General features: G+C 37.4%; 1 protein-coding gene across 6 annotated transcripts; it reads left to right on the plus strand.

Moving 5' to 3' along the window:
* Positions 1-72: 72 nt before the first annotated feature.
* On the plus strand, positions 73-27,401 carry ZC3H7A (zinc finger CCCH-type containing 7A). Of its 6 annotated transcripts, XM_082772493.1 has the most exons (24): positions 73-112; positions 5,702-5,805; positions 6,895-6,934; positions 7,789-7,986; positions 8,511-8,669; positions 9,811-9,891; positions 10,000-10,041; positions 10,839-10,869; positions 11,383-11,663; positions 13,463-13,670; positions 14,682-14,746; positions 15,448-15,640; positions 17,421-17,582; positions 18,620-18,816; positions 19,043-19,140; positions 20,192-20,373; positions 21,235-21,311; positions 21,857-21,990; positions 22,959-23,064; positions 23,589-23,697; positions 24,607-24,740; positions 25,063-25,226; positions 25,520-25,598; positions 26,479-26,651. In XM_082772493.1, exons 2-24 carry the CDS (start codon positions 5,738-5,740, stop codon positions 26,500-26,502), a joined length of 2,832 nt encoding a protein of 943 aa, XP_082628619.1. In that variant the 5' UTR covers positions 73-112; positions 5,702-5,737; the 3' UTR covers positions 26,503-26,651. The 6 variants fall into 6 exon arrangements, 5 of the variants coding, with proteins under 5 accessions (XP_082628619.1, XP_082628615.1, XP_082628618.1 ...); XM_082772489.1 differs by lacking the exon at positions 25,520-25,598 and having other exon boundaries at positions 26,479-27,401; XM_082772490.1 differs by lacking the exons at positions 73-112; positions 25,520-25,598 and adding an exon at positions 151-168 and having other exon boundaries at positions 26,479-27,401.
* The last annotated feature ends 250 nt before the right edge of the window (positions 27,402-27,651 follow it).

A 27,651-nucleotide genomic window follows, 5' to 3' on the forward strand; every position in this document is an offset into this window, starting at 1 on the left:
CGCGTGCGCGCGCGGTGGGGCCGGGCCAGACCGGGGGAGGCGGAGCCGCAGCCGCGGGAGGCGGAGCCGCCGTTGTCGCTGCCGTGGGGGCCGCGGGCAGTCACAGCCACAGGTAGGGTCTGGGGGGCGGCACGGGATGGGCCCCGACGCTCGGCTCTTCGTCCGCGGGTAACAAATGTGGCGGGGGGGTGCCGGGCCCAGTGCGCCCGTGGGAGAGCGGGGGACGCTGGGCCCGCGGGGTTAGCAGGGCGCGGGCAGGCTGTAGGGTCGGAGGCAGCGCCGCGGGGCCTGGCTGCTCGGTGGGGTAGGGCCTGGTGCCCGCGCGTCCCGGCCCGAGGAGGGGCTGTGGCTGCCCCGGTCCCGGGCTGGGTCCGGTGCTCGGCGCGATTCGTGCGCGGAGCGTGACGCGCGGCCCCGGCCGCCGGGGGGGGTGAGGCGGCCTTATGCGGCTCCTTTGTTCGCCCCCGGAGCTCCCGTGGCTCGGGAAGGTGCAGCGAGGTGTGGGCACGGCGGGCGGGCGTTGCCGTTGGGGTACCGGGTGTGGGGGTGCAGGGAGGTGCCCGTGTGAGTAACGTGGGGTGAGTCGGGGTTCAGCTTGCGGCGCGCTCTGCTCTGTTCGCGGTACGGAGACGGTGCCGTGCAGCTGGAGCTGAGTCTGCTCCTGCAGGAAGAAACCAAGCCCGAGGCCGAGCCGCGTGTCAGGGGTGCTTCCAACGTGGGAGCTGGCTGTGCAGCTCTGGTACCTGCGGAGTGGGAGCCCAGAACTAACAAAACCCGCGTGTTCTGCGCTGCTCCCTCCCCTCCCCCTGCCCGTTACCCTGACCTGCCCGGGGCAATGCCCAGCGGTGCGTGGCCGAGGCGCTGAGCTCATTTGTGCCCGCGCTGCCCCAGGAAGATCCTTCTAAAAGCCCTTTGTGTCAAGCTCTCTGCTTCCCCTTCCTCATCGTGGTGCCAACCCGAGAATGCTAAGCAGTTCAGGCTCTCGAGAAAGGGCTGCGCTTTGTGATCTGCAATGACCCAGTTAAACGGCCGGGCAACAGGATGAGCGATGAGATGGCTTTGAGGAGCCTGCTTTGGGCTGTGTGCATCCCCTTGGGGCAGGTGCCCGATGTCCAGCCTGGCCGTTGCTGAGGTGGTTTTGCCTCTGACTCTGGGAAGCAGGTAGGGTATGGTATGTGCTCCCAGATGTGGAGTTGTGTATTTACAGCTCTGTTTAGATCCCAACACCCAAACACGCTGCGCTCGCTGCCCTGCTCAGAGGTGCCGGGCGTAGTGACAGAAACAGGCTTCAACTTATCATGGAAGGAAGGGGTCTGTACTGGCTTGGCTGCCTTTCAGTCAGTTACTCGTGTGCCCTTCAGTCTTCCCTGTCCACTTTGCAGTATTCCCTTTACCCTTGGGCCCAGAATACAACTTTCTTCTTCAGGAGTACGGTTTTCCTATATGTAAACAGTGGTGAACTGTTCACATTTTAATTTTACAACCAGACTTCTGGTTTGACAACTTCTGATTGCTGAATAAAGCTTTAACATATGAAGGTGTAGATGATAGATTCATTTTTGGCTGAGTTAATTTTTTTAGTCTGTTGCCTTTTTATAACTTCTTTCCTGCCTTTGACATATAAAGGGGGAGAAGGTGGATACTATAATACAAAAGGGGGTCTTAGCTCAGTGTGATTTTCATTAGACCTGCACCCTGTCAAGGTTTATAATTCAGCTGTAACAGTGAGTCCAGTACAGACCAGCAGCAATCACAATGAAATTTTCAATGTGCTTTGTACTGTGGAAACATCTAAGTTAACATTCTTGTAACCCAGTACTTGCATTAATAGTGAACTCAGTGGTGCATGGCAAGAGGATATGCTTCCATTATCTTAAAAACAAACAAACAAAAAACCCCACATCTATTAAAAAAGCAAAGCTCACATACATGCACACAGAGGAAGGAACTGTAACAATCATTTGGCCACTGACACCCTGCGTAGTAGTTCTGGTCCCCAAGTAATGTTGGGCGTTGAGAACAGAGGGAATGCTCTGTGCCCTGTTTGCCTGTCAATGAGTTGTCCACACAGCTGGATGCGGTAGGAGGGAGGCTCCATCCTGTCCAGCTCACTGCCCTTTGGAACCGAGCTCCCAACTGGGGGAACTCCTGGGCACAGCAGGTTGGCTGGCCATCCCTTGGGTTTGTCTCCAGTGCGATCATTCTGTTCTTCATAATGTCCACTCACGGGCTTTACTGTTTCTGTTCAATCTCTTGATGTTAGGATCTTTGTAAAGCACTGTGTTGGGCCTTAACTGCTGGTGATTACTTAACTGGTGACTTGAGATTTAGCAAAGGCTGGGTACTGTGACCTTCCCCTTCACAATGCCCAGCGCCTGCCTTCCTTCTGTAGAAACACTGAATTCTCTGTGAGTTGATTAATTTGCTTTCAAAGATAAATTTTACAGTACAAGATGATCTAGCGCTGATTGTAGCATTGATTATATTCAAATCCTCAGTGCCTAAAGAATTAGCCCAGGCACATCCTATATGTTGAGAACGTCCTTTAAAACTTACCTGAATGCTGCAGAAGTGACAAAGTTTAGAAAACAAGAAAATTGTCCTGCTGGAAGGAAAGCAAAGAACCAGTAAGAGGTGTGAATGGCTTTGTACAATAGAGACATGTTGGTTTCCCTGTCTGCCAGAGCTGGCACAAACGTGTTTTCCTCCATATCTCCTGTTTGTGTAACTGGGCTGGTATCTGTCTGAAAAGGTGACATTGACTGCTGGCGCCGTATTTTCTGTCACTTTGTCTCTGTGTAATGTGATTGAGATGAAGCCTGTGATAAAGATTTAACAGTGATAATTGTTCTTTGGGTTTAGGCAGGTGTTTTTTTTCTGTCCTAGGTTTAGTAAATGGAGCTTGGATTGGTCACTAGCAGCAGTTGAAGAAATAAAACATTCCGTGCAACACTCAGTTCTGCCTATAATCTTAATTACTGGTACATTAGAGTGTTGTTTGTTTGTTTTTTAACATCCCACACTACTTCTCTCCTGTAGCTTGTCTCTGTCAATGACTTGTACACAGCATAAAGCCACCGTATGGGCTGTGCTTTTCTAATAGTAGTTACAAGAAACAGGGCAGCATTTTAACTTTCAAAAAAAATATATATATATATACATATGCATATTTGTTTTAAATTCTGTCCCTTCAGATGAAGGAGAAGAGCTGTTACTAAACAGGTGATTTTTCTGTATTTTGAAAGTGAATGGATGACTGAAAGTCAAGGCACCATTATTTGCTGTGTATAACCGAGGCTGATGTGTTTCTGGTTGCACAAGAGGATCTAAGAATAATTTGGATGGGAGAGATGCTGTTGGAGGCATTATGTGAGAATTTTAAATCCGCTGCAAAATCAAATATTGGGATAAAGTGACTGCCCAAGTATACTACAGAAGGATAATTTTTACCTGAATGTCTTATGGATACAGATGAGTTAGGAGGAAGAAACAGAAAACTCCTTTGAATAATAAATTATGCCACTTGCATATGTTCGTCACTTGCTGGCATTCTTTTAGCTGTGATGCAAATCTGTAACAGTTCCATTAACTTTATTGTTACGGAGAAATTCCAGCATCAATATGTGAGTTATTCTTTAATATTTTTTGCTACAGGTGGTAAATAAATGCAGTTGTTACTATGCTGGACTTCACCACTTTGCAAGTTGGTGGAGTGTTGAGGTTGCTTAGAATTAGTAGAGCAAAGCTAATTTTATGCTTGCCCGGATCTTAACATATACAAGAGACTTGTGTTGACAAAGTAACACAACCTTATTAACAACCTTATCAGTTGTTAATTCAGGGAGAAAAAATGCTTTATTTAGCTTCCTTATTTTTGTGGATAAGTGTATGCTGATACTGCTGCTTGTTTGGTTAGCGTGAGGGTTTCTGAGTCTTGTTAGCCTTGTTTGAATTCTCAGTGCCAAACCATGAGTTAGTAAATAACGTATTCAAATGGCCAATAAATTTCCTTTTGGCATTTATATTTAGATTTCTTCATAGATATGCTATTGTTAGCCAGTAAAACATTTCTCTCATAATAAACATCCTTTGTATATATGGCAGAAGTGGTATGTATTAATAACCTGATAAAGAAAAAAGGATGCATGAAATAATGTGAAAAACAGCTACAAAAAGCGTTGATGGTTATTTCCTTTCTTGGGAATAGATTACTGAGTGTTATTTGTATGTCAAAACAAGCAATATCTGAACAATTCATGTCCATGAACTGTTGTAGCTGCTAGTTATCTGCAGAGACTGACTTTTTATTTATGAATTTTAGCTTGCTGGTGGTAGAGGACGCAGTGGGAAGCTGGGTGAAATGGAGCCCTTGCAGTGCTTCCGTTAATTTGCTCAGTGACCTTAAGAAAATCCCTCTTTTTTTTTTTTTTTTTTTTAATGGTGGTTTTAGGTATGTGTTGTCATGGGACAGACTCTTGAGAGCTCTCATATGTTTGTTTAAAATCCTCGAGAAATGCTTGTAAACGTTATTATTCCAGATCAGTCAGGCAAAGTAAGGTGTCTTACTGGCAGATTGCTGGTCTCGGTTGGGAATTTATTGAGTTAGCTGAGGGTTGTTTTGCTGTTTTACTTTTTCATTCCTTCATCATTGATATGAGTTGGTAACACAACATGTGACATGGCAACCCAATGCAAAATGCATTTTTTTGGTGGTTTTAGCTTAGTTTCAAGACTAACAGAAGCGTGCTGCATGTAGCTTAGTATTTATAGTTTAGTATTGTTTAATATAAATTCCTACATCACATGTTTTTGTGAAGCAAATTAGCTTTTTTTCAAGCTATTTTTTTTTCAGAATTCTAGATTTCCAGAATAAAACCTGGCCCTGATGATCTTTTTGTTTAAAATAAATACATTGTATTTTTACATTGTGATTAGGGACAACTGTACGCAACCATGAAACGATACTCCAAGTAGCCTTATGTTGAGGTTATACCAACCATTTTAGCCTGTTTAACTTGAATAGTTATAAATGCATTGAATGAAAGACGTGGGGGGAAAAAATCAGTGACTCAGACTAGTTGACTGGGATTGAAATGTGAAGTTGACAATGTGGAATTGACCCAGTTTGGCTTTTGAGATGAAGCCAGAGCTCTGTGCTGCTGGTGCAGGTTTCAGTAGACTGGCAGCTGTTGGCCGCTGGTGCCCATTTGTGTTGTTTCTGAGTACACCTTGGTGCTTGGCTGGCGATGAGAGACTCGAGTTAGATGTTATAGTAGTTTTCTGATCAGCTTGGGTTTTATTAATAAATATACTGGGCTCTTGAGTTTATTTCCACTTCAACAAATAAAGGAAGTGTAAAGCTATTAAGGGGCACAAGGTGGAAACATTCCCCATCAGCTTGGTTCAGCAGCAGTGCATGCGAGCTGTACGTGCGGTTTGGTTTGGTTTCACTAGCATGACTGTGTCATCTTGAGTAAATAAGCAGAAAAGCAGTGCTAAATAGAAGTTGGAGAGGGGTTTTCAGGAGAAGCAGGTGCTGGCAGAGAGAGTGTTGCTTTTGGGGCTCTGCATACTTGGTGTTCTCTGCAGGCACGGTGCTGCCAGTGCGCGATCAACTTGCTGTTGCTGTGAGATTGGGTCCTTGGGACCCACATGCTAACTGCTGCATGCTAACAGCCATTTCTCTTCTTTCCTTTTTGAGGAGTTGCATATCCAAAAAGTGGATGTTCAGGATAACATGTCCAATGTGTCGGAAGAGAGAAGCACTAGACAACAGGACATTAAGAAAGGACTTCAGTTTATAGAGTATGGTTCTGTGTTTTTATTCTTATACATGCTTATACACCCTTACATACAAGATGGATGGAGAAGTCCTTTTAAACAGTACCAGGGGAGGAAGATAGTGAACCTGCATTTCTCCTCAGAATATTTGCTAGCATCAACGTGGAAATGGAGAGCAGACTTCAAGAGCAGACAGCACCCCGCTTTGTTCCTAAGCAGAGCAGACTGGAGGTGGGAGGGTGTTCCCTTTCAGCCTTTGAGGAAAAATCAGCACTGACGTTTTTCATGGGTGGATAAAATCCACCTTACCTGTATGGACGTTTGCACCTAAGACTAGGTTGCTACTGACAGGGCTGAGTTTGCTCACTGCTGCCTCAATGTTTCTGCTCTCTTGAGCTAAAGTTTAACTTAATAAAAAAGCTTAGCAGTAGTTAATTTTCACTTGGGTCAGTGCCAAGTTCTCCTCTAGGAGATCCTGACTAGCTTGAACTGACTGTGAAATTTCACGTTAGTTCACTGCTCATATAAGACATGGGGAAAAAAAAATATCTAGAAAGTGGTTCCCAGATAACCTGTATGGGAAGAGATGGCATTCCTGTTTTTCCTTTCCAAAAGTTTGTAAGTAAATACAGGCTTGGTGCTGGAGAAAATCTCTGTAGTGTGTCATGCAAAAGAACTTTTAAAATTCCTTAAGTCTTATTGGTATGACTTAATTAAAACTGATATGTTCTTTTAACAGATAATTTGTAACTTTATAATGCTTACAGAAAGATTTGCAGTTCTCATGTATATGAAATGTTTTTGCATGTTGTAAAAGAGAAAGAAGGGAATTGTTTTTAAACAAACAACACTGAAACGTTAAATCCAGCATTCAAAATCTTGATACGTTTTGAATAGCAGAATTAGGGCTGGCCATGTAACTTCAAATTAAAATGACTCAGTAATTCTAAAACGTAGCCATTTAATCAAATCTACTCTGCAGCTCTCCTGCCTTGTTCAGTGCAGGCAGTAGAAAACATTTGGTGTTTTAGCCTGTTGCAGCAAGTGAGACTGCTTTTCATAATCTTTTCAGCAATGTGTACCATAAGTAAATTTTGTAATTTCTTTTTCTAGATCTACTTTGCCCTATCCAGGGACACAAGAACAATATGAGGTAATGAAACTACTTTTGCATTTCTAGAAGTGTTTTTTGACATGGGGTTATCTTATTATATTTATTGTTGTTTTCAATCATCATTTAAGTAATAGAGTATGAATGTTAATTTACAGTGTCTGAATATGGGAGCCGGAGGACTACTTATATGTAGGACTACCTGTGATAGAAGTATTCAGATATTTGGATATCTGGAAGTTGCTCACAGAGCAGCTCAGATTAACTCTTTCCCTACTAGCCCTGCTAGCGTTAGGGATGAATTTGAGGCATTCATTGGATAAAGTAATGTGCTCTTCTGGGTAAACTTTAGGGTAGCACAGTAAAAGTGAGGTAAAAGGACTTCAGGCATATATGTCTTCATGACACATGTTATTCTTATATGTGTTGCTATTTTGCATAATTTTTGGACTTACACTTTCACATTCATCTTTCTAGCATTTTTATCAAAGAAAAGGTTGTTTCACTGGCTTTGAGAACACATTGCTTAAAAAGTAATTGTTCACATTTTAGAATGAAAAAATCATTTGTTTTACAAAAGCAGCCTTTGTGTAATACTTGTTTGCCAGTTGCTGGGGCTGCTGTTTGCTAAAAGAATGTAGGGAACACGTAGGTATGTCTTAGAAGTTACATGTACAAAATAATTCTTTTATAAGTAGCTCAGCCTCTTTTGTTTCTGTGTATTGTTGTGTTGAGTATTAGAGACTGAAAAAAATGTGAAGAAAAATAGACAAAGTTTTAACTTGATTTTGGTTCTATTAATTTACAAATATAAATTTTCTATTTAAATATATATTTGGAAATATGGAAGATTCACAAACAGTATTTATTTTGTGTGTTTCTCTTCTTTGTTACAGTTATTTATACGAGAACTTGTTAGAAATCTTTTTAATGAAGGGAACGATGTATATCGAGAAGGCGATTGGAGAGGATCACTGAGTCACTATACAGAAGCTATAAACATAGCAGATTATGCAAATTCTGAAGAAATACATGTTTCTGATGATATTTTAGAGAAGTTACATGTAAACAGGATAGCATGTTTTTCAAATATGGTAAGCTTCTACTTAAACTGTGTGATTTCTTGAGAACAGAAATGAAGGTATGGAGAGCTTAATAGTGAAAAGCTCTTGGTTTGAGAATTGGAGTGTTTCAAATAATCATTTTGGCATACTCTTTAATCTCATTTTTTTACAAGTATAATAACCTAGATATTTTAGCTACTAATATTAGAATTTAACCAAAAAGAGTCATACTGGACTTGAAAGTTGGTGGAAGAGTATTTTTGTCCATTTATATGGTGGATTGCATTTGAGTCTGCCACTTCCTCTGTGGAATAAGATGTGAAACAGCTAAATTGTCTATGTAACACTAAATAGATTTTATGTGAAAGATAGCTAAAAAGAAGCAGGGTTATGTTGGTTGGTGGCTTAAGAAAATTCACCAAACATTCACCCACTGCAGCTTATATGAATGTTTTACAGTGTTTCAATAGCTTAATTTAATACAGTTTACATGCTATATTCTAACAATAAAAACTGATCTGATTAGTTCCTTTTTTTCCTTTTATCCCTCGTAGGGACTTCATGAAAAGGTTCTAGAAGACTGTGAGATAGCATTAAGGTTGAATGAAAACAATTTCAGAGCTCTATATCGGAAAGCAAAAGCTTTGAACGAACTGGGAAGGTATAAGAAGGCTTATGATGCTGTAGCAAAATGTTCTCTTGCTGTGCCGCAGGTAGGCAAATTATACTTTTTCTGATATTTTAAATAAATTAGTACAGAAAACCTGTACTTACATCAAGACCAGTACAGTTTTGTTTTAAATGCAATAATATGTATTTATTCCTCTTCTTTTTTTTTAAATTGTGGATGTTAAGGCTGACAGCAGATACTACAAGCCTCAAATTCAGTTTGTTACATTAACTTTCAGCAAAGGAAATACTAACTTCTCCATATGTATGAACTGCTATAAACTTTTGCAGTAAACACTAGAACCATTTAACTATTGTTTAAAATTCTCTAGTTATTATACTCTAAACATTAAAAAGAACCCATAAAGTGTAGCATTTATTCCTGTGATAGCTGTTTTTTAGCTTTTCATGAATTTAGTAATGTAGGTCTTACCTGTGCATTGTCCTCCATCTAAATCCCTCTAAGTTTAGGCTATGTCTGTATTAGCAAGCAGTGTGTGGCATAACAGGAGAGGATCTGTAGACTGGAATGATGATACTGAGGATCTGATTTCCATGCTTTTTGTGGTTTTTTTTTTTTTTTTTTTTTTTTTTTTAAGAGTTGGAGTGCATCAGGTATGCTCCTGCAGCACTTCTTTCCATTTAGTTTCATCTTAAATGAATCTAATTTGGCTCTCTGAGACCATTCATAATGCAAGCTAAAATGCAGTGAGTGAGGATGATTAAGAGATTCACTTCAGAACTGCATTCCTGATTTGATCTAAAATGCTGATCGAAACTTACATGCTGTGCTCAAAACAGACTTAGGACAGATTATTGAGTTAATTTTTTTCTTCTCTGTACATCAAAAATAGTGAGAGAAAACACACACACTTCTCACCATCTCTGGTTTTGGAAAATCTTTGTTATTTTTGATTCAAATAGACAGGTGCTTTCTCTTCTATTTTCTGGTGTTTTTTTCTTTCTTTTTTACTTCTAGACATTAGAATAATTTTGCTTAAGGATAGCTTCTATATTTTTTCAGTGCAGCTTGTAGTCCTATGTGCTTGTGAAAGAACAAGTATGCATTAAAAGGCATCTGGCATATAGAGATCTTGCAGAATATAGATTATTTGAGATGCAAACAGATGTCTTTGACCAATTGTTAATAGATATACATTACGAATTTTTATTTATTTCCTTTAGGATGAAAGTGTGATTAAACTGACTCAAGAGCTAGCTCAAAAATTAGGGTTAAAAATAAGGAAAGCATATGTAAGAGCAAAGGTAAGACTTCATTGTAACTCTTACAAATTTCTACTGTTTTAAAAAATTCATTGCTTTCTCTCTCTTGATCTCAGTTTTGTACCTAATGAAGATATCTTTCCATTGCAGCCACCCTCTTCAAATTCAGTTTCTAGTGATATATTAAATCAGGTAAGTTCTCACATTTCAAGTGAACGTTGACTTTAAACTATGGGGAATGACTTTCATAATTTCACAATGATTAAGTAAAAATTGGGCAATTCACATTTTATTTTGCTGTTATTTATTTATGTGCTGTTATTTTGGATTTCAGGGTTCCATCAGTCTTTGTGTTTGATTTTGCTATATGCTTATTGCAAATTAGGGCATGAGATTGTTCAAGTTATCTCTGTAGAATAAATGTTAGCTAGAGCTTTAGATCCAATGTAGGGAATATATTTAATGCCTTGAGACAATGGCATAGTTAATGTGGTTTGTTTGTTTATTTATTTTATATTACTGAGAGCAATTCAAGTGAAGGGTGCTAGACCTTTAACTTGCCAAAACTTGACCTTGCATTTGAACTTAAATATATCTTCATATTTCTAATGTATCTGAGTAGCACTAATGAAGAAGAGTTCTTCATCTTCCTTACAGACTTCTTTTCAGGTGAATATAGACAACTTAGTTGTAAACAGAGGATTGTGAGTAGAATGAGGAAATAGAGGAACAGCACATTTAAGTTGCAATTTGGACTCTTTTATTCTACCAAGTATCAGTCTCACTGTTGTTGGTTGCTTACAGATTTTTAGTGCTACAGTGGTTGTATTTCAGTCTGCAAATGGATACTTTATCTGAAAAAATGTTTGGTCTTTAAATTCCTAAGCCTAAATGTGAGGGCTTACCTTCTTAGTCTGTGAAACAGGTTTGAACAATTTTAAAGGCTCTTGTGCAAAGTGCTGAGAGGTATTTTTTTTTCTCACTTGCAGAGTTCTTCTTCTGTAGAAGATATTGAGTTAGGTGAGTCTTGTGTTCCAGTATTAATGCTAGGAAACTAGATTTATCATGTGTACCTACTTGTATTTGTTAAGAAACTTCTTCATAAGAAAATGTAACTTGTCATTTGAAAGATCTGTGACAAAAAGTCTGATCTGATTCTCTATAAAACTACATATTGGAGTGGCTGATCCAATCTCCAGTGGCATTCCCCATCTTGATATGACTAATTGCCATTAATGCGATTGTCTTGCAGATCTCTCTAACTTGGAAAAGTAGGAAAGTGAGAATATGCCAAAGATTTAGTAAAGTATCAAGTCTGTAACTTTTGCTGTCTTTTAGTTTGAGAAGTATATAAGCACTGAGATAGAGGTACGTGTCAACTGGAAGTTAGAGGAAACAGAATACATTTATTTGCTTAAACATTCTTCACGTTTCTCTACCCCCACCACCCCATGTCAGCATGATAAACGTTATGGGAAATATTTTTACATTTCTGACTAAAAGTTGAGCTCATTCCTGTGTTATCTGTTTCAGATTTATCTGACCAGAAGCAAGAAATGGTTTCTGCTGCTTCTTCATCAGTCTTTGTTTCTGAATTGTCTAAAGTGGCATCAGTACCCCTGTCATCCTTATCTTCTGTTATGTCTCTTCAAGTGGAAAAGGTTTCTTTGCCTTCTGCAGTGTTGGCAAATGGAGGAAATGTTTCATTCTCTATGCCAGAAGCATGTTTAGATTGTGGAGATGGAGATATAATTATTGGGGAAGAACTTGACGAATTACTTGATTCTGTGCCTGATCCAGATGAAAGTGTAATGGTAAGACTTTTCGTTGCTTTCTTTTCAAAAGACTGTTCTTTTGAGTGACATCTTGTGTGTTGTTTTTTTCTTTCTTTTTAGTGTTTGTTTGTTTTGTTTTTCAAAGTGGGCAGGTAATGAAATGTGAATTAACTTTCCCGGTTACATCGAGCTGTATTTGTGTACAGTCAACTTGAGTCTCTCGGATGTGCATGCTTGCAGATGTGTCTGTAAAGATAACATCAGGACCCTACAGGGCTCCGAGGACAATCACATTGGTTTTATGTGTTGGAAAACTTAAGTGAGGTTGCAGGTGGAGGGTTGCTACTTTGAGAAATATTTCTACCAGTACTACCACTGTGGGGAGGGATACTAATTCTATTAGTGTGGAAAGTGAGGCAGGCATTTGAAGTCTGGCAGATGTGTATTTGTTGCAAATGAATCCTCAGTGAACTGGAGGTTGTTGAAGCGCCCACCCTGGCCCTTTAGAAAGTCAAATTAAGCATATGCTGATAGCTTTGCAGGACAGTGGTGCTTATGCTGTGGTCTGCTAGTGCATCCACTAGAATCTGTGTAATCGGAGCTTTGCCCAGTCTTGTGTCCTGCATGACCAGAAATAGCTAGATCATCATGAGGCTGACCTTTTATATTTCTTAAAAGTATTACAGAAATTTAGGCATTTGAAGAGTTGTTTTTCATTACACTGTCATTCTAGAGTGTTAGAACAAAATAAGAAGCATACAGAGTTCCTCAGCTGTCAGTCAGAATGAAAGCTCTGACTGATGACCAGAGATGGCTAAACTTATTAGCAAGTTTACTGACTCTGGGTTCTGGCTCTGACAGTCATTTGGAGCCCTTAGGATCACAGTATTAAATGAGGCTCTGGCATGTTCAATTCTTTAATTAGTTTTGATTTAAATTTCTCATTCAGCTATGGATGCAGCTGTAAATAAGGTTGATTACAGAAGTGAACTTGTCTTGTGTGATTTCTTAAAATAAGTCCAAGCATTTTTTTATTTAAAGTTTTATGTGGTTTGTTTTGTGTGTTAATAGTAATATAGATCGTGATTGTTAAGAAAAACTAAGAAGTTTGCCATAGTGAAAGCCAAGAGGAAATACAATCCTTCAAGACAGACTGTGGTCTCATGTAGTATAGAGCCTGAGTGGCATGTAGGCTAAGAACTTGGGACCAGACATTACCTGAATTGTGCAGACCAGCTTAGTCAACCTGTAGACAAGGAGGGAGCTTCCTGGGGAGGCAGGGAAAGAAACTCCCAAACTTGGTCATGTGCTTACCAATGTTGTATGGTTTTCCTTGGGTGAAGAAGGTGAATTGGCTTATACAGAGCACAATATCATTTGATTCAACTTGAAGATTTGTTTCAAAGCTAACTCTTAACTCCTTACTGTACTGAAATTTGAATTATGTTCTCTTTTTATTTAGAAGAAATCATGTGGGTTGGACTCTTCTTCCTTTTCACTATTGTCTTATGCTTCTAACATAATTTGGTAATTCAATTCTGATTTTTAGTTCACAAAAAAAATCAAATCCATTATTAAATTCAGCTAACTGAACCATTAAAGTGCTTAGTTCATAGAGAATTTCTTGATTAGGGCACTGATATGTAATTTCTGCACTTCTGTAAGTGTCCTGCAGTTCTGCACAGTACCGAAGGGTACCTCTTATTGTTGTTTTGCTGTAGGTTTACCAAAACTTAGTAGAAACTTCACTAAAAGAAAAACTGTTACAGATTGTGTTCTTGAGAGTTTGTTTTTTTCCTCCTGTGCGTGAACACTTTTTTAAATTCCTTTTTATTCAGCAAACTACAGGTGCCAGGGGACCTATTCCTGCAGGAAGTGTAGCTCCCAGTGTTCCTTTCTCTGCCTCACTGCTGGGGACGTTGCCAGTTAGCACAGGATTTGTTCCTTCGCCTTCTCTTTCAGAAATCTTTTCACAGCCTTTGGCTTCTTCACTGGAAAATTTTTGTTCACCATTAAGCACCTTTTCAATCAGTGACCCAAAAAGAGGTAAGAAATGAGTCTTAATATTTGACCTTATGATGAGTTAGAGTTGTGAATGAGCCAACTGGCTTCCCTTTTTAACAAAGAAATTTTCACCACTATTCAGTAATATTTAGTACTTCCATAAAATTTGGTCTGTGCTCATATTTAAGAGTACTGATGATCAGTATTGGTTATACACAAGATTTTATAAATAAAGCTGCAGTTTACTTGGGGTCTGCGTAAGTATGCTCTAAGCTCCCTCTGTGCATTTCTTTTTTTAATTTGTTGTGGAAGTTAGTGGTTTCAGGTGAAAAAGTATAAAGAAGGAACCATGCTAACTTCAGGCTTTATTTACTTAGGTATTTATTTTAACAAAGATGTACTCACAGCTTAAACCATTTCTGATGATTTCACGATAAACAGGAATCCTAGAAGTCTAGTATAATTGTGTTCTCTGAAAATATAGCAATATTTCAGATTTGGATTCAGACTCCAGGTACTGTAATTATATAGTAAAGTCATGTGAAATACCAAGAAATAAATAGTGAACTGGAATAGAAAAGAAATAAGTTTTGTCTCTAATCACCAGTATTACAGAGCATGCTCTCTTTAAAACGAGGCCAAATGTACAAAGCAAAATTTAAAATTCTCTAAACCCTCTTTCATCTCCTTATTTTTGCTAATCTGGTATTGCTTATCTATCTACTGTTTTTGTACTGCACGGGTATCTTTATATTCCTTCAGCATGTCTGCAAAACTACCGCTAGTGTTACTTAGATGGTTATATTGAACATGATTGCCCAGTAATTTGTCAGCTGAGTTGCTTACAATGGGGCTTTTGCATAATTGAGAAAAATAAAAAAATAAAAAAAAAACAACCAACTAACTAAACAAAACCCCATAGAAAACAATAAACTTCTCTGTTTGTCCAAAAAAAAAAAAAAAAAAGCACCTTTGCTTATACTTTGTAGGAATAATACATAATTTTTGGGATAGGATGCTTTGAGGAACTGAAACTTCCTTTTATTCCTTTAGATCTCTCAAGTTCAGCTTCTAGAGATGGAACACCAACTCTTAACAGCAATAATTCCCCACTGTTTGTAAGTATTTTTTTTTTTTTTTTTTTTTTTTTTTTTTTTACATCAGTTCAAATCTTAATGCCTCACAGGCTTAACATAGACCTTAAAAGAATATTCTACTATGAAAAATTAAGAAAATAATGGCACTTTTTTCCATACCAGAACCGTATGCTAATAGTTTTACAGTAGCTCAAAGCAGCAGTAATTGAACACAGGAAAAAAAATAATTTTAAAATACAGTTGAAGTGTAAAATAACCAACCAAAGAGAGAGAAAATCTCTGTATGGTGTGGGTGCCAAATGTTAGGAGTCCTGGAGAACTGTCTTAGTACAGGAACAGAGCAGAGGCTGCCTTGTGTCTAAGAATCCATTTGGTCTCTGTGTCATAGTCATGCCATGTATTTCCTGCAGATACTGGCCCTGCTGGCCACTGACAGTGTGTGGAAGGGTGGCATGAAGGTTTGCATCCTCATGGGCCAAGATGGAGCAACAGCCTGGCAACTGCTGCTGTTCACCCTGTACTTGCTTGGGTCTTGTTATATGCTTGGTTTGCTGTGTGTATGGCTTTTGTGAAATCTGTCCCATTTCCTAGATATGTAGTTGAGTTTGTACTTGATTTTTTTTTTTTGTGCAATCTTTCTTATTCTTTGAATAATAATTTAAATTTTAAATGTAGAGAAATGAAATGAGATGGATCAAGTAAAATACACTTTTTTCCAACAGATAAATGGCCCTAGTAGTTTGTTTGGGTCTGAAAATTACGTGGGAATTGCAGGTCAAGCTAGAAATGAGTTTTCAAATGTTTTTAGCAGTGCAACTGCTAATATACCTGTATCTTCAGTACTTGCCGGAAGAAACCCATTAGAAGGCACACACGAGCTAAGACAGGCCTGCCAGTTATGTTTTGTCAAAAAAGGTAAGGGGCCTTGGGACTCAATTGGGTTGATTTTAAAGTAGTCTAAAGCATACATTTAAAATATTAGTGTACATAAAATACTCTTGGCTTCCCAATAGTGTTCAATTCCAACTTGTTTTTGCGGTTGTAGTATGATCTTATTATTAAGGAACTGGTAGAATGTTTCAAGAACTCTATTGTCTTTCTTCTTTTCTTTATTTCTTGTCCTAATAGGTTCTTGATTCCTAAAACCACCACAAATCATCACATGCCTTCCCCAACCTGTAGGTTTACTGTGTAAGGTCATTCACATTCTGTATTCACTTTCCTCCCAATGCCCAGGGTACTGTGAAGAATGACACCTTTGCTCAAGACTAAAAAAAAAACTTGCAATACCCTCTCTGATTGGCCATGGGGAATTGAACTGCAGTTCAAAGTACCTGGTAACCTTCACGTCCCATCTGTTTTATTGTTTTTTTTTTTTTTTTTTTTTTCTCCAAACTAATTCTAAATCATAATCATGAGGCTTCCAAACCTTAGTAATAATTAACTTCACTGTATAGACTCAAAAGATCTTAACCTGTACTGGGCTTTAATATAACTAATCTAGGTCTGAGCTGTTGCTGTTAAACAGAGCTGTATTCTAGAAGCAATAGCTTTTATTAAGACTAATCTTAAGAAAAACACAAAAAAGCACCATTTTGTTTCAAGTTACAGGTGTCAATAATGAAGTACAGCATAGTAATCGATCTTATAAAGACTTGTATTGAGACATTTGGGGAATGAATATTGCAGTTTTAGGAACTCCTTTATTTGGTTAAAATTATTTTTACAAGAAAAATCCATGTCAAATCCAAGTCATATTTGAAAAGCCACAGAACATGCTCTGTTAAAAGCCAGAGCTATAAAATGTCGGTGGAAATACTTGTTTATATCTTGACTTCTTATATAAAAACATCTATTTCTTCTCTTCTTTGCATCTCTATCAAAGCCTTTAAGTATTGCGTCCTTATGTTACCTGCTAGTGAAGTTGTGCTGTGCCATCAGGTTCCGCAGGGAAAATGGGTCACACTCTTTTTTTTTTTTTGTAGTTTCTTAAATAGCAAAGTTCACTGAGCATTGCTAATCTTCAGACTTACTCCCTGATTTCTTTCTTTCAGAAGTAATACAATCTTCACCTGGGTATCATCCTAAAAGCAGAGTTTAAACGTAGGCACATCTTTGCTTCCAAAATCACAAGGCTCTGGGAGGGGCATTTTTATTTTTGGCATGTATACTCCTTATCTAGTGTTTTGTGTCTGAACATAGTAACTGTTCTAATATAAATAAATAAAGGTTAAATTGGATCATTTACGCATTCTTGGAGTTCATCTACATTGCCTTCTTGTAAGTAAACAACTTTTTGTTGTTTTAAACAAAAAGTTTTAAATCAAACTTTAAAAATAAAGTTTTAAAATAGTGTTTTGGGAACGCATGCTAAGGAATTTGAAAAAATGTAGCAATTTGTACATTGTACAAATCCTCCCATAGTACTTCTAAGGTTGTAACACAGCACCCCCTCCCCAAATAACTTGTGCTTTTTATTGCCAGGACTGGTCGTTTTGTAAGTATTTATTTATTTCATTCTGCTCAATGTGATTGTTAATGAGTTTTGGTTCTTCAGACTTGCTGGTGCAAGTAAGAATTCAATATAGTGTGTTTGTGTACTTTGCTTTTGGTTGTATGTGCCGTCTGTGTGTGGAAATGGTACAAGTATGCTGCACTTTATGTGAATATAAGCAATTCTCTGTGATCATTTCAGGTCCTAAATTATTGGATTATGCTTACCATCCCAATTTAGAACATAAATGTAAGAAGGATATTCTAATTGGCAGAATTAAAAACTCTGAAGATAAATCATGGAAAAAAATACGTCCAAGACCAACAAAGACACAATATGTAGGACCATATTATATATGTAAAGGTACGTGTTGTTATAGACAGTAAAATGTTAATGCCTACGCTCAAAGTAATGCCTTTTAGCTTTTTCACAGTGAAGTATAGAATGAGTTTTTGTTCTTCTTCATGGGAGGTGGGGAAGAAGGTTCACTGGGCTATTTATACTTTCAAAGGCCATGAGGGGAGCCATATTTTGACGATTAACAAGATTATTTAGAAAAACATGAGATGTACTTCTGTCCTTAATTATGAATAACTTCTCTTCTGAGTATGAAGTATGAGGTGATATCCTTACTTTTGCTTCATTTTACTGTGTCACTTTGGGCCTTTTTCCTGTAAATTATGCATACAGTGATTACTAAGAAAAGGCACAGGAGTAGTGCCCCTCTGATTTCTAATATTTCCCCAAAGCTTTGGTGTATGTATGTGTTACTGTTTGGCAAGCCAGCACAAGGAAGGAGCAGAGTCCAGAAAAGTGGATCCCACTGTCTTGACTGCAGCAGGTCTTTCAGGGTGCACCCACCTTCTCATGAGGAGTTGTATTCTCACAAAGATATGCTCTGGACAGGGAGGGACATGCAGGACAGCTTTTTCAGCTTCTTGTCAGTTAGCAAAGAAACTGGTCTGGCTGTTAGGCAGGCTTGGTACACCACCCAGCCACCTGCAGCTCTGTACAGTGTATTTTGGGCACTTACTATTAAAAAAACAACAGCAGAGCATTCTTGTTAGACTTGTGCATTATGAACTTCTGCTTATGGTGTGAGCAAGTTGACTAGTATATTAATTAACAAATATCTGTATTTAAACAGAAGTATTCTGGGCTCTCAGCATTGTTGTCTTAGAGTAGCGGAGGATAGTGCATCAGTCTTTTTGAGGAGCTCTAAATTTTCATCAAGTCATTCTGTATGAGGTTCTGCTACTATCTGTTAGAGTTTAGTGACCTGTTTACAACAGGTATAACTTCTTTATTTAACACTTTCAATGGAGATAGTAAAGATTTTCAGATAAACTTAAAATAGGAGTTATATAAGAGCAGTGTCAAATTCAGTGGTGTTATTCTAGATGTTGCTGCTGAAGAGGAATGCCGATATCCAGGTCACTGCACATTTGCGTATTGCCAAGAGGAGATAGATGTGTGGACACTGGAGCGCAAAGGAGCCTTTAGTCGAGAAGCTCTTTTTGGAGGAAATGGAAAGATCAACTTCACTGTGTCCCGACTTCTTCAAGAACATCATGGATTATTTATGTTTCTTTGTGAGGTGCTGCTTATTTCTAATAAAATAAAAATTATAATAGATCATCTATTTATCTGTTAAGAAGTGCTTTGGTTTGTGACTAACTTGTATATTTTGAAATGCATATTGAGTAATAATCTGAATAGCTCTAAAGTAGAGACTAGTTGAAGTCTATGATAAAATATTTAAGGTGAGGTATATTCTTAATATATAAAATATATACTCTATAATTACTTGTTTTGTATTCCAGAAATGTTTTGATCACAAACCCAGAATAATAAGCAAAAGGAACAAAGATAATTCATCTTCTTGCTCTCACCCTGCGATGCATGACTTTGAAGATAACAAGTATGTCTGAAATACCATCTCTTTAATTTTCAAATTAAAAACAGATTTCAGGGTGTTTTTGAATATTGAGTTTCATTTTTTACCTGTTGATTAATTTATCTTCTTTGCTGATTAACTGTGGTGCTTTGATGGTATTGATAAGACAAACTTACTGAACAAGGATTGTTTCACATAACTAAATTGGAAGTGAGCTCTATCTTTATCAATGCATTCAAAAGTAGTGGTGTCTACCCTCATACTTGAATCCTATTGCTCGTCTACCCAGTGAGCTGCATTGCTGTAATGATACGTGTGATGTTAAATTCATATAGGATTTCATAAGTCTGCTCTTTCTTCAGTCTTACTCAATTTTGCTTATTTTACATTAGTTTTAACCCAATCAGTTAAGAATAGGTTTACTTTAATTACTTGAAATTAATTACCTGAAATAGACTTTTAGGCCTATTATTTCAGTTGATGAAAAGTAGTATGACAAAAGTGTCTTTCATTATTACTTGAAAGCTAAGAAAGATTTTATAGCAGTATTAGTGTTAAATAGGTTTATGATATTAAATATATTTTATTTCTTATGTAATGGAATCACAAATGAGAGTGTTTTAATTGCTTTGCTTTTACTCTGCTTCACTCTAAGCTCTAAAAGCAAGGCTTTTACTTTGGTGCATCAACTCTTTAATGATGCTCTACCAAAGAATAAGTACTTTGTGTTTGTAATTTGATTACACTATATACTTGAAAGTAAACATGATGTGCTTTGCCTTTTGGAAACCAATGATCCAGTTGGATTGGGTTCAGCAATGTTTTGCAGAAGAGGAACCTCTTTTTTTTACCTGGATTTTACAAGAGCACTAATTCGTAATGCTAGTTTACCCAACCTAGAAATGATGATTAGGTGCTACTTCCTTTTGGGAAGGCTTCTTGTTTTCTGATTTCAAGTAAGAAATGTTAAAAAGGCACTTGAATAAGCTGTGATAAAGAATGGTTATTTTATGTTGTTTTGCCACACACAAAAGTAATTTTAAGGCATGTCTAAGACTGACTCTTCTTGAAACAGGTGCCTTGTCCACATTTTGCGAGAAACTATGGTGAAGTATTCCAAAATCCGCCCTTTTCAAGTTCGTTGTCAGCTTGACCTGTGCAGACATGAGGTGCATTATGGCTGCTTAAGAGAGGATAAATGCTTTTATGCTCACAGTCTGGTAGAGCTTAAAGTCTGGATAATGCAGAAGGAAACAGGTATATTCAGCAAAGTGCTCACCTTAATCTGAATCCTGCTTCTTCCTTGTCTCACTTCCTCCTGAAATAAGTAATTTGGGATCAGTGCATTGACTGTCAAACTGCTGAAATCTTTCACACAGAATATTCAATCAACAGTTGTATAAATTTAATACAACGTATTGAGTAAGCCTACTAGCTTTTCAAAATCAGAAAGGTTTTAGTAATAAAAATTGTCAAAAACAGTTCATTTTCATGTGATTTTTTTTTTCTTGAAATAAAACCAAAAATGTTGCACAGTTTTTTACCAACCCTCAAACCAAACACAGATGGCAGTCTGTGTTTGTGTGGAATGATAGCAAATGTTATAGTATGTGAGCATGCTGTGTAGCTGCGATGGGAGCCTTAGCTGAAATAGTTGTAAGAATGGCCTTTCTGAAACAAGACCTAATTAACAAGACTTGTTTAAGATCTCTTTAAAGAAGACAGGGATAATCTAGTTTCTTTCAGCTGGCAATTTGAATAATTTTTGGTGGTCTCCAATAAAATCCAGGTTTTCTAAATAGATTCTCAGTGGATAAGTACATTATGTTTACATAAATACTCAAAGATGTATCTTAACTTTTTTGAGCAATCTGTAATTTAAGAAAAAACACTTCTGTGTTAGCTTTTCAATGTGATCATATATACAGTATTTCTATTTTGGAGGCCCCTGTGAGATTCTTACGAGTTTGTGTGTATATGTGTATATATATATTAAAAAAAAAAGTATGTAAAACATGTAAAAAATAAAAATAAAACATTGTGACTTGAGTATCACTCCAGGTTGGGCATTTCTGCAATTTTAGGATAGTCGTAAGTACTTTTTATCTTCCTTTACAGGCATTTCACATGATGCTATTGTTCAAGAATCAAAGAAATATTGGCAGAACATGGAAGCTAGCACCCATGGATCACAGGTATTTTAATTTTGCCATGAAACTAACTCTGTAGCAACTCTGGTAATTCTTTTTCTGGGTCTGTATAATGTAGTATATTTCAGAAATCACTTTTAACTCTCCCCGAATGATCTTTCAGTATAGCTTTTCTTGGTGCAATTATGCTTAAAATGCCTTCTTTGCTTCAATGCAATTGCTTTTTTTGTTTTTCTTATCCTGTCATAGGTGAAACATGAAACCTAAATGCCATTTCAAAGGCAGCTGCCATAGGGCTGTTGATTGTCTTTTGTGTAGGACCTTTATCTATTTAGTTTATACATCATATTCATATTATCACAACTTCTGTGTACATATAGTTAAATCAGAAATAAGTTAAATAAAAAGGCATTCCTTAAGAAATGTCTAAATATGAAATTTAAAGCTGAACCATTACAAGGCATGTAGTGTAATATCTGCTTCAGGACATAGATTGTATACTTTTATTGTAGGGGTAATTCATAATTATGTGTGGATTTCTTTGCAGATACAAAATACTTTTATTGTTGTTGTTATTTTTTTGGCTTAAGATCCTTGGGAACCAAATGAAATATGGATCACTTAATTTGAAGATTAAGTTTGTTTGTGGCCAGTGCTGGAGAAATGGTCAAGTTAATGAGCCAGACAGAAACAAAAAATACTGCAGTGCAAAGGCAAGACACCCGTAAGTAAGACAGAACAGTGAAATTTTTGCCTTTTTGTAGCTGTTTAAAGCCTCTCTTGGGAAACTTTGTTACTGCTAAGGAAAGAGTCCATACAAGGAACTCAAAAAGTGTATCGAAGCACAACAGAGTAAATCTCTGTCGTGGTTTAACCCGACCGGCAGCTAAACACCACGCAGCCGTTCGCTCACCCTCCCCCCTCCCTCTCTGGGACGGGGGAGAGAAATGGAAAGTGAAGCCCGTGAGTTGAGATAAAGACAGTTTAATAAGACAGGAAAAAAAAATAACAAAAATAATAATAACAATAATAATAATGATGATACAATGGTGATAATACGAAAGTAATAATAGTATGTACAAACAAGTGATGCACAATGCAATTGCTCACCACCCGCTGACCGATGCCCAGCCTAACCCCGAGCAGTCCGGCCCCCTCCCCCCGGCTAGCCACCCCTATATATTGTTTAGCATGACGTCAGATGGTATGGAATACCCCTTTGGCTAGTTTGGGTCACCTGTCCTGGGTCTGTCCCCTCCCAGCTCTTACTGCACCCCCAGCCTGCCCGTTGGCAGGACAGAGCAAAGGCTGAGATGTCCTTGGCTTAGTATAAGCACTGCTCTGCAACAATTAAAGCATCGGGGTGTTATCAGCACTCTTCTCATTCTAAGCCAAAACACAGCATTCCACCAGCTACTAGGAAGAAAATTAATTCTGTGCTAACTGAAACCAGGACAATCTCTTTGAAGTATGTTAATAATTTGTAATGAGAAATGCTACAGTGGCAATTTGCTTTTTTAATTATAAGTTATGGTAGAGTTTCCAGCAAAATTCAGTTAAAGCTTTCCCCGCCTATTTGAGATTTACGAAGAAACATTCGTGGCTTTCCTGGTTCTACTTCTGTCTACACACACTCTGTCTTTTCTTAGTAATACTTTTTTTTTTTCATTGCATGCGTCCATTTTTAACTAGGTGGACCAAAGATCGCCGTGTGGTGCTAGTGATGTCTAATGAACGTAAGAAATGGATGACTATTCGTCCTCTTCCAGCAAAGAAACAAGTGCCTCTGCAGTTTGATGTATGTTAACCTAAAACTAACCTTGTTGGTTAAGAAAATGGGGGTAACTGGAGAATACCAGTAACTGAGCTTTTTTCATCAGTTTTGCAGAAATTCTCATGGGAGCTGGTGGGGATGTGCTAATAGTGTTTCTGCAGTGCTAAGTCGTAACATCTGAGATCAGTCCTTTTCTGCTACTGAAGCCTGTTCTCATCAGTGGCAGTTAGTCACTTTAAAAAGTGATTTAACTAAATTCTAACTATTTACAGTAAGCATTTCAGAAATGGTTTAAACATCTGTATGCTCTGGTAGTTTGGTAAGAGGCAAAAAGTAGTCATGTAACTTGCTTCAAACAGTTTACTCTTTCTGACAACAGTAATAGTGGTTGTTTGTTTTTTTTTAATAGAATAAACACAGTTTTACTTTTCAGGTGATATAAATGTCAATTGGGGGGAGAACACTAGCCAAGACTTAAAAAGCATTTTCTGGTATCATTCATTTACTCTTTATATTCATAAGGAGTATTTTTTTAATTCATGTTCCAGTTGTGCAATCATATTGCTTCAGGCAAGAAATGTCAGTATGATGGAAACTGCTCATTTGCTCACAGTCCCGAGGAAAGAGAAATGTGGACCTATATGAAGGAGAACAGCAGTAAGTTTTTTTTTTTTGTTTGTTTTTTTAAAGTAGACATTTAAAGGCATGCTCTAACTCTTTTCATTTTTTTCCTCAATAAGTTTTTAATCCACTTTAGTCTTTTGTAGTAAGCCTTGCAGGAGCTTCTTTTTTAATTTGAATATACCCAGGCTGGATATTCAAAAATAAATAAAATGAATGATATTACCTATTCATGGCCCACAGTGTATTTTAGCAGTAAAGTAGTTTGTATCTTATTTTTTAAGGTGTTAGAAGCAGCATATTGATCTGTGTATTAGTAATGTTGTTTAGTACTTACGCTCCATATTACTGTGTGAACACACAAGGATTCTGTGGCTAGCATATGGTGGCACGCTATTTGTGGAAGCATTCCCTGTTGTCCCCTTGGCCCTCCTTCTTGCCCTTGGGTGTTTACTGGGAATGACTGTGCATGTTCAGTTGTTGATTTGTTATCCCATTAGAGAGTTGCAGGGCAGGATTAATCAAAAACGATAAGTAATACATGACATAAATGATACTGGTATTGTCTGAAAGTAAGCAAACTAAATCCAATCAAAGTTGTAGCATACTTTGTATTAGCATTTAGAAATACAGGTATTAATATACCGTGACATAGTTGTTATCTGGTGGCATAGTTGTTATCTTTACTCTGGGTGTCTGTTCAGAAACGTGTAATACCTTCCTTTCCCCTAGATAGGCAGAAATGGGTCTTGGTAAGTAGCCAGAGATTCATATTGCTCTTGGCTCTTATCTCTAAGCTCTGTAACTGTCTATACCGTGTCCTTCCTTTTTTCTTCTTACCATAGATGGGAACTGAAGTAAGCTTGCAAACTCAGTTATTTATCTAGTATTCTCAAACTCCTGCCTTAATTGCTAATTACTTATTTTAGCTTCTGCTCTCATTAGTTCAAGACTTGGAGCAGTTGTATGACATATGGCTAAAAAGTCAAAAACCAGAAAAAGGAGATGATACAGCTGCTCAGGCAAATAAAGAAAATGGGAAGCAAATTCACATGCCGACTGACTATGCTGAAGTTACAGTAAGTAAATATAGACGTAATTCTAAATTCAAGTGCCTGTTCCCTTCCCTCCGGTCAGTAACACACTGTTGTTCCTACTTTCTTGGTGCTTCTTTAGATGATACTGGCTACACTAAATGAAAACTTTAAGACTGTAGAGCAGTATTCTGAATCCTATAAAAACAGTGAAGTTCATAAACTAAAGATGATTGTTTAAGTAGGAGTATCTGATGAGCTAAACAATAGGCCAACATAAAGAAAACATTTAAAATGTATTAGGAACAGTTCTGTGCTTATTGTATTCTCAATGTTTTGTTTTTCGTATAAATTTCTTATAAAACAGGTGGATTTTCACTGTTGGATGTGTGGGAAGAACTGTAATAGTGAGAAACAATGGCAGGGTCACATTTCTTCTGAGAAGCATAAAGAAAAGGTTTTCCACACTGAGGATGATCAAAACTGCTGGCAGTATCGTTTTCCAACTGGATATTTTAGCATTTGTGATAGGTAAGTGTTTTTTTAAGACATCAAAAATGCTGAAGAGTGACAGTTCATAGTGTAAATAATCAGTGCAGTTACTAGTTTTAACATGAGATGTTCTAGTATTTCTTGCTTTGTAAATATCTTTCAACAAGAAAGTAAGTAATGGACAGTATTTTAGCATGCACTGTTACAACTTAGGGAGTGACAAGCTTCCTAAGCGTGGAACCAAATGAATTTCTTGTGTGGCCTTAATAAAAGGTCACAAGTTAATTGCAGCTGGGCAAAACTTTGTCAAAAAATACTGTTGTTATTACAAGTTTATTTAGGGATCTGCCTTTCATTACCCATGGAACACAAGAACAGTACCTAGCTGGATACTGCTATTGGAGCTTTAAGGCAAGTAGAAATTTTGTTGGCACAGACCTGTTGTTTGTTTTTTTCCCCTGCATTCAGTTGTACATGTTGATGCTCCCTTTGCTCCTCTTAAATGCAGCCTGTTTTACCTGACTGCAGTAGATTTTGGTAAGCCAGTTGGCAGTTCTTTCCAGCGTTGGAATCTTCTTGGAAGGCTAAAACCTTGGGAATCTGCATTTTGGATTTAAAAGTTCACTGTGCTCGTCCAGAGACCTTTGTTATTCAATATCAAGTTAAAGATTTTGAGTGTTTTAGAGATTTAGAGAAATTGCATAGCATATAAAGCAAGTTTTTTTTGTCTGGGTGGTCTTTGCGTGGAAGTTTACATGCCCCCTTTACTAAACTTTTAGTAACATCTGGAATGTATTTGATGCTATGTATGCTAATGGACCTCAGCTGTGCAGTATAAAGTGAATGTAAACTGGTACACTTACCACTTAATGGAAAAATACTAGAATAAAATGAGTTTTTAAGTCATGCTGAGTACTTCAAAACCAAACTTACTTAGCAAAGGGAAAATATTTTTTAACATAAATAGTTTTTGAACAAAAGTAGTTTATCTTAGTGGATTAAATGTTAAGATATTAATTTAACTGATAATTTGACTTTACCAAATTAAAGATGTGTCAATCATTAAATGACTTGGTAAAGTAGGAGCATGAAGAGCAGAAAGAAAAGGGTCAGCTCTTCTCTGCAAATACTTTACAGCTACTGTCTTGCTTAAAAGGTAGAATACTCTTCTAGTTAGGTTTGTAACCTTAAGGTTTTAGTGTATCTGAGAAACATGACTGGGAAAAATACCTAGATAAAATAGTTGTCATGATAACGTGATAAAAGCGCTATTTGAAATGTGTCTTAACAGATACATGGCTGGTACTTGCACTGAAGGAAACAACTGTAAATTTGCCCATGGAAATGCTGAACTCCATGAATGGGAGGAAAGAAGACAAGTTTTAAGAATGAAGCTCAGCAAAGCAAGAAAAGACCACTTGATTGCTCCCAGTGATAATGACTTTGGAAAATATAGTTTTTTGTTTAAAGATTTAAACTAATACTGAGATGACATATACATGTTACCAGCTGGAAGCATAAACCAGAGAATTTGATAGTAATCAAAAGCATGTGACAGAAAAGCTGCAGGTTTTCTGCTTTTATTGGCATATATTCCTCCTGAACAGCAAAAATATAGTAGATTTAGGGGGATTGAGTGGACCTGTCTATGCTCCCATGAAACAGAGTGGTGATTAAAAAAAAATCTGAAGTATTATGTGCTTACTCACCTCCTGTTGGACAGAAAGATAGGGAATAGAAGGGGGGAAGAGAGGTTATGTCTAGGAAGCCCCCCTAGTATCAGTCCTTCAGTTGAAAAACTTTAAGGCATCAAGGTATTACAAAACTGAGTGTTATAGGTTAAGAAGAAAATGATGAATGAAAATTCTTCAGATCTGTTAATGGAGAGGATTTGTTTAAAACAAAGTTTGCTACTTATCTATATGTAGGTTGCTAAAAAGGATTTTCTTATTAAAGATTTTAAACAAAATAACCATTTAACTACAATATATGTTGAATGGGTATTTTTTTCTCTATTTGTATGTTTCGATATCATTTACTGAAAAAGGATCTTGAGAGGAAAAACATATTAATTTTTGAAAATGAAGTAGTTAAAATTCTGTTTCTTGGTATTTGCTGTTTAAATGATGATTTTGAAAGATTACACTTGTATGTCAGTATTGTGTATTATTGTATGAACTAATGTTGCTTGTAATAAAGAGAACTTTACACAAAGCTGTTTTCTGCATGTAGCCTCTCAGGACTGAGGTTTTGTAAAAACAAACAATGATTTGCCTATTAGCAAAAGCTTGAGCACCTATAGCTAAAATTTAGAAGGTTGGTATCTGTATCACCGGCTGCTTGTTTGCAGTTTTCTTTATTGGCGTCAACTCTTTGGACTCATCACATTATTAAAATAACAAAAACTGCCAACTTACTTGCAAAATTAGATGAGTGTTTTGGAGCTACATGGTGCTGGGACATG

The sequence above is a fragment of the Aythya marila genome (assembly GCF_965140915.1).
Source record: "Aythya marila genome assembly, chromosome: 15".
Lineage (NCBI taxonomy): Eukaryota > Metazoa > Chordata > Aves > Anseriformes > Anatidae > Aythya > Aythya marila.

Excerpts from the sequence above, each read along its gene's own strand:
- ZC3H7A (XM_082772489.1), top strand. The coding sequence starts at position 5,738 with ATGTCCAATGTGTCGGAAGAGAGAAGCACTAGACAACAGGACATTAAG. Across the intron at positions 10,042-10,838 it reads CTAGTGATATATTAAATCAG|AGTTCTTCTTCTGTAGAAGA; the intron begins GTAAGTTCTCAC and ends TCTCACTTGCAG. Across the intron at positions 15,641-17,420 it reads GTTATGTTTTGTCAAAAAAG|GTCCTAAATTATTGGATTAT; the intron begins GTAAGGGGCCTT and ends TGATCATTTCAG.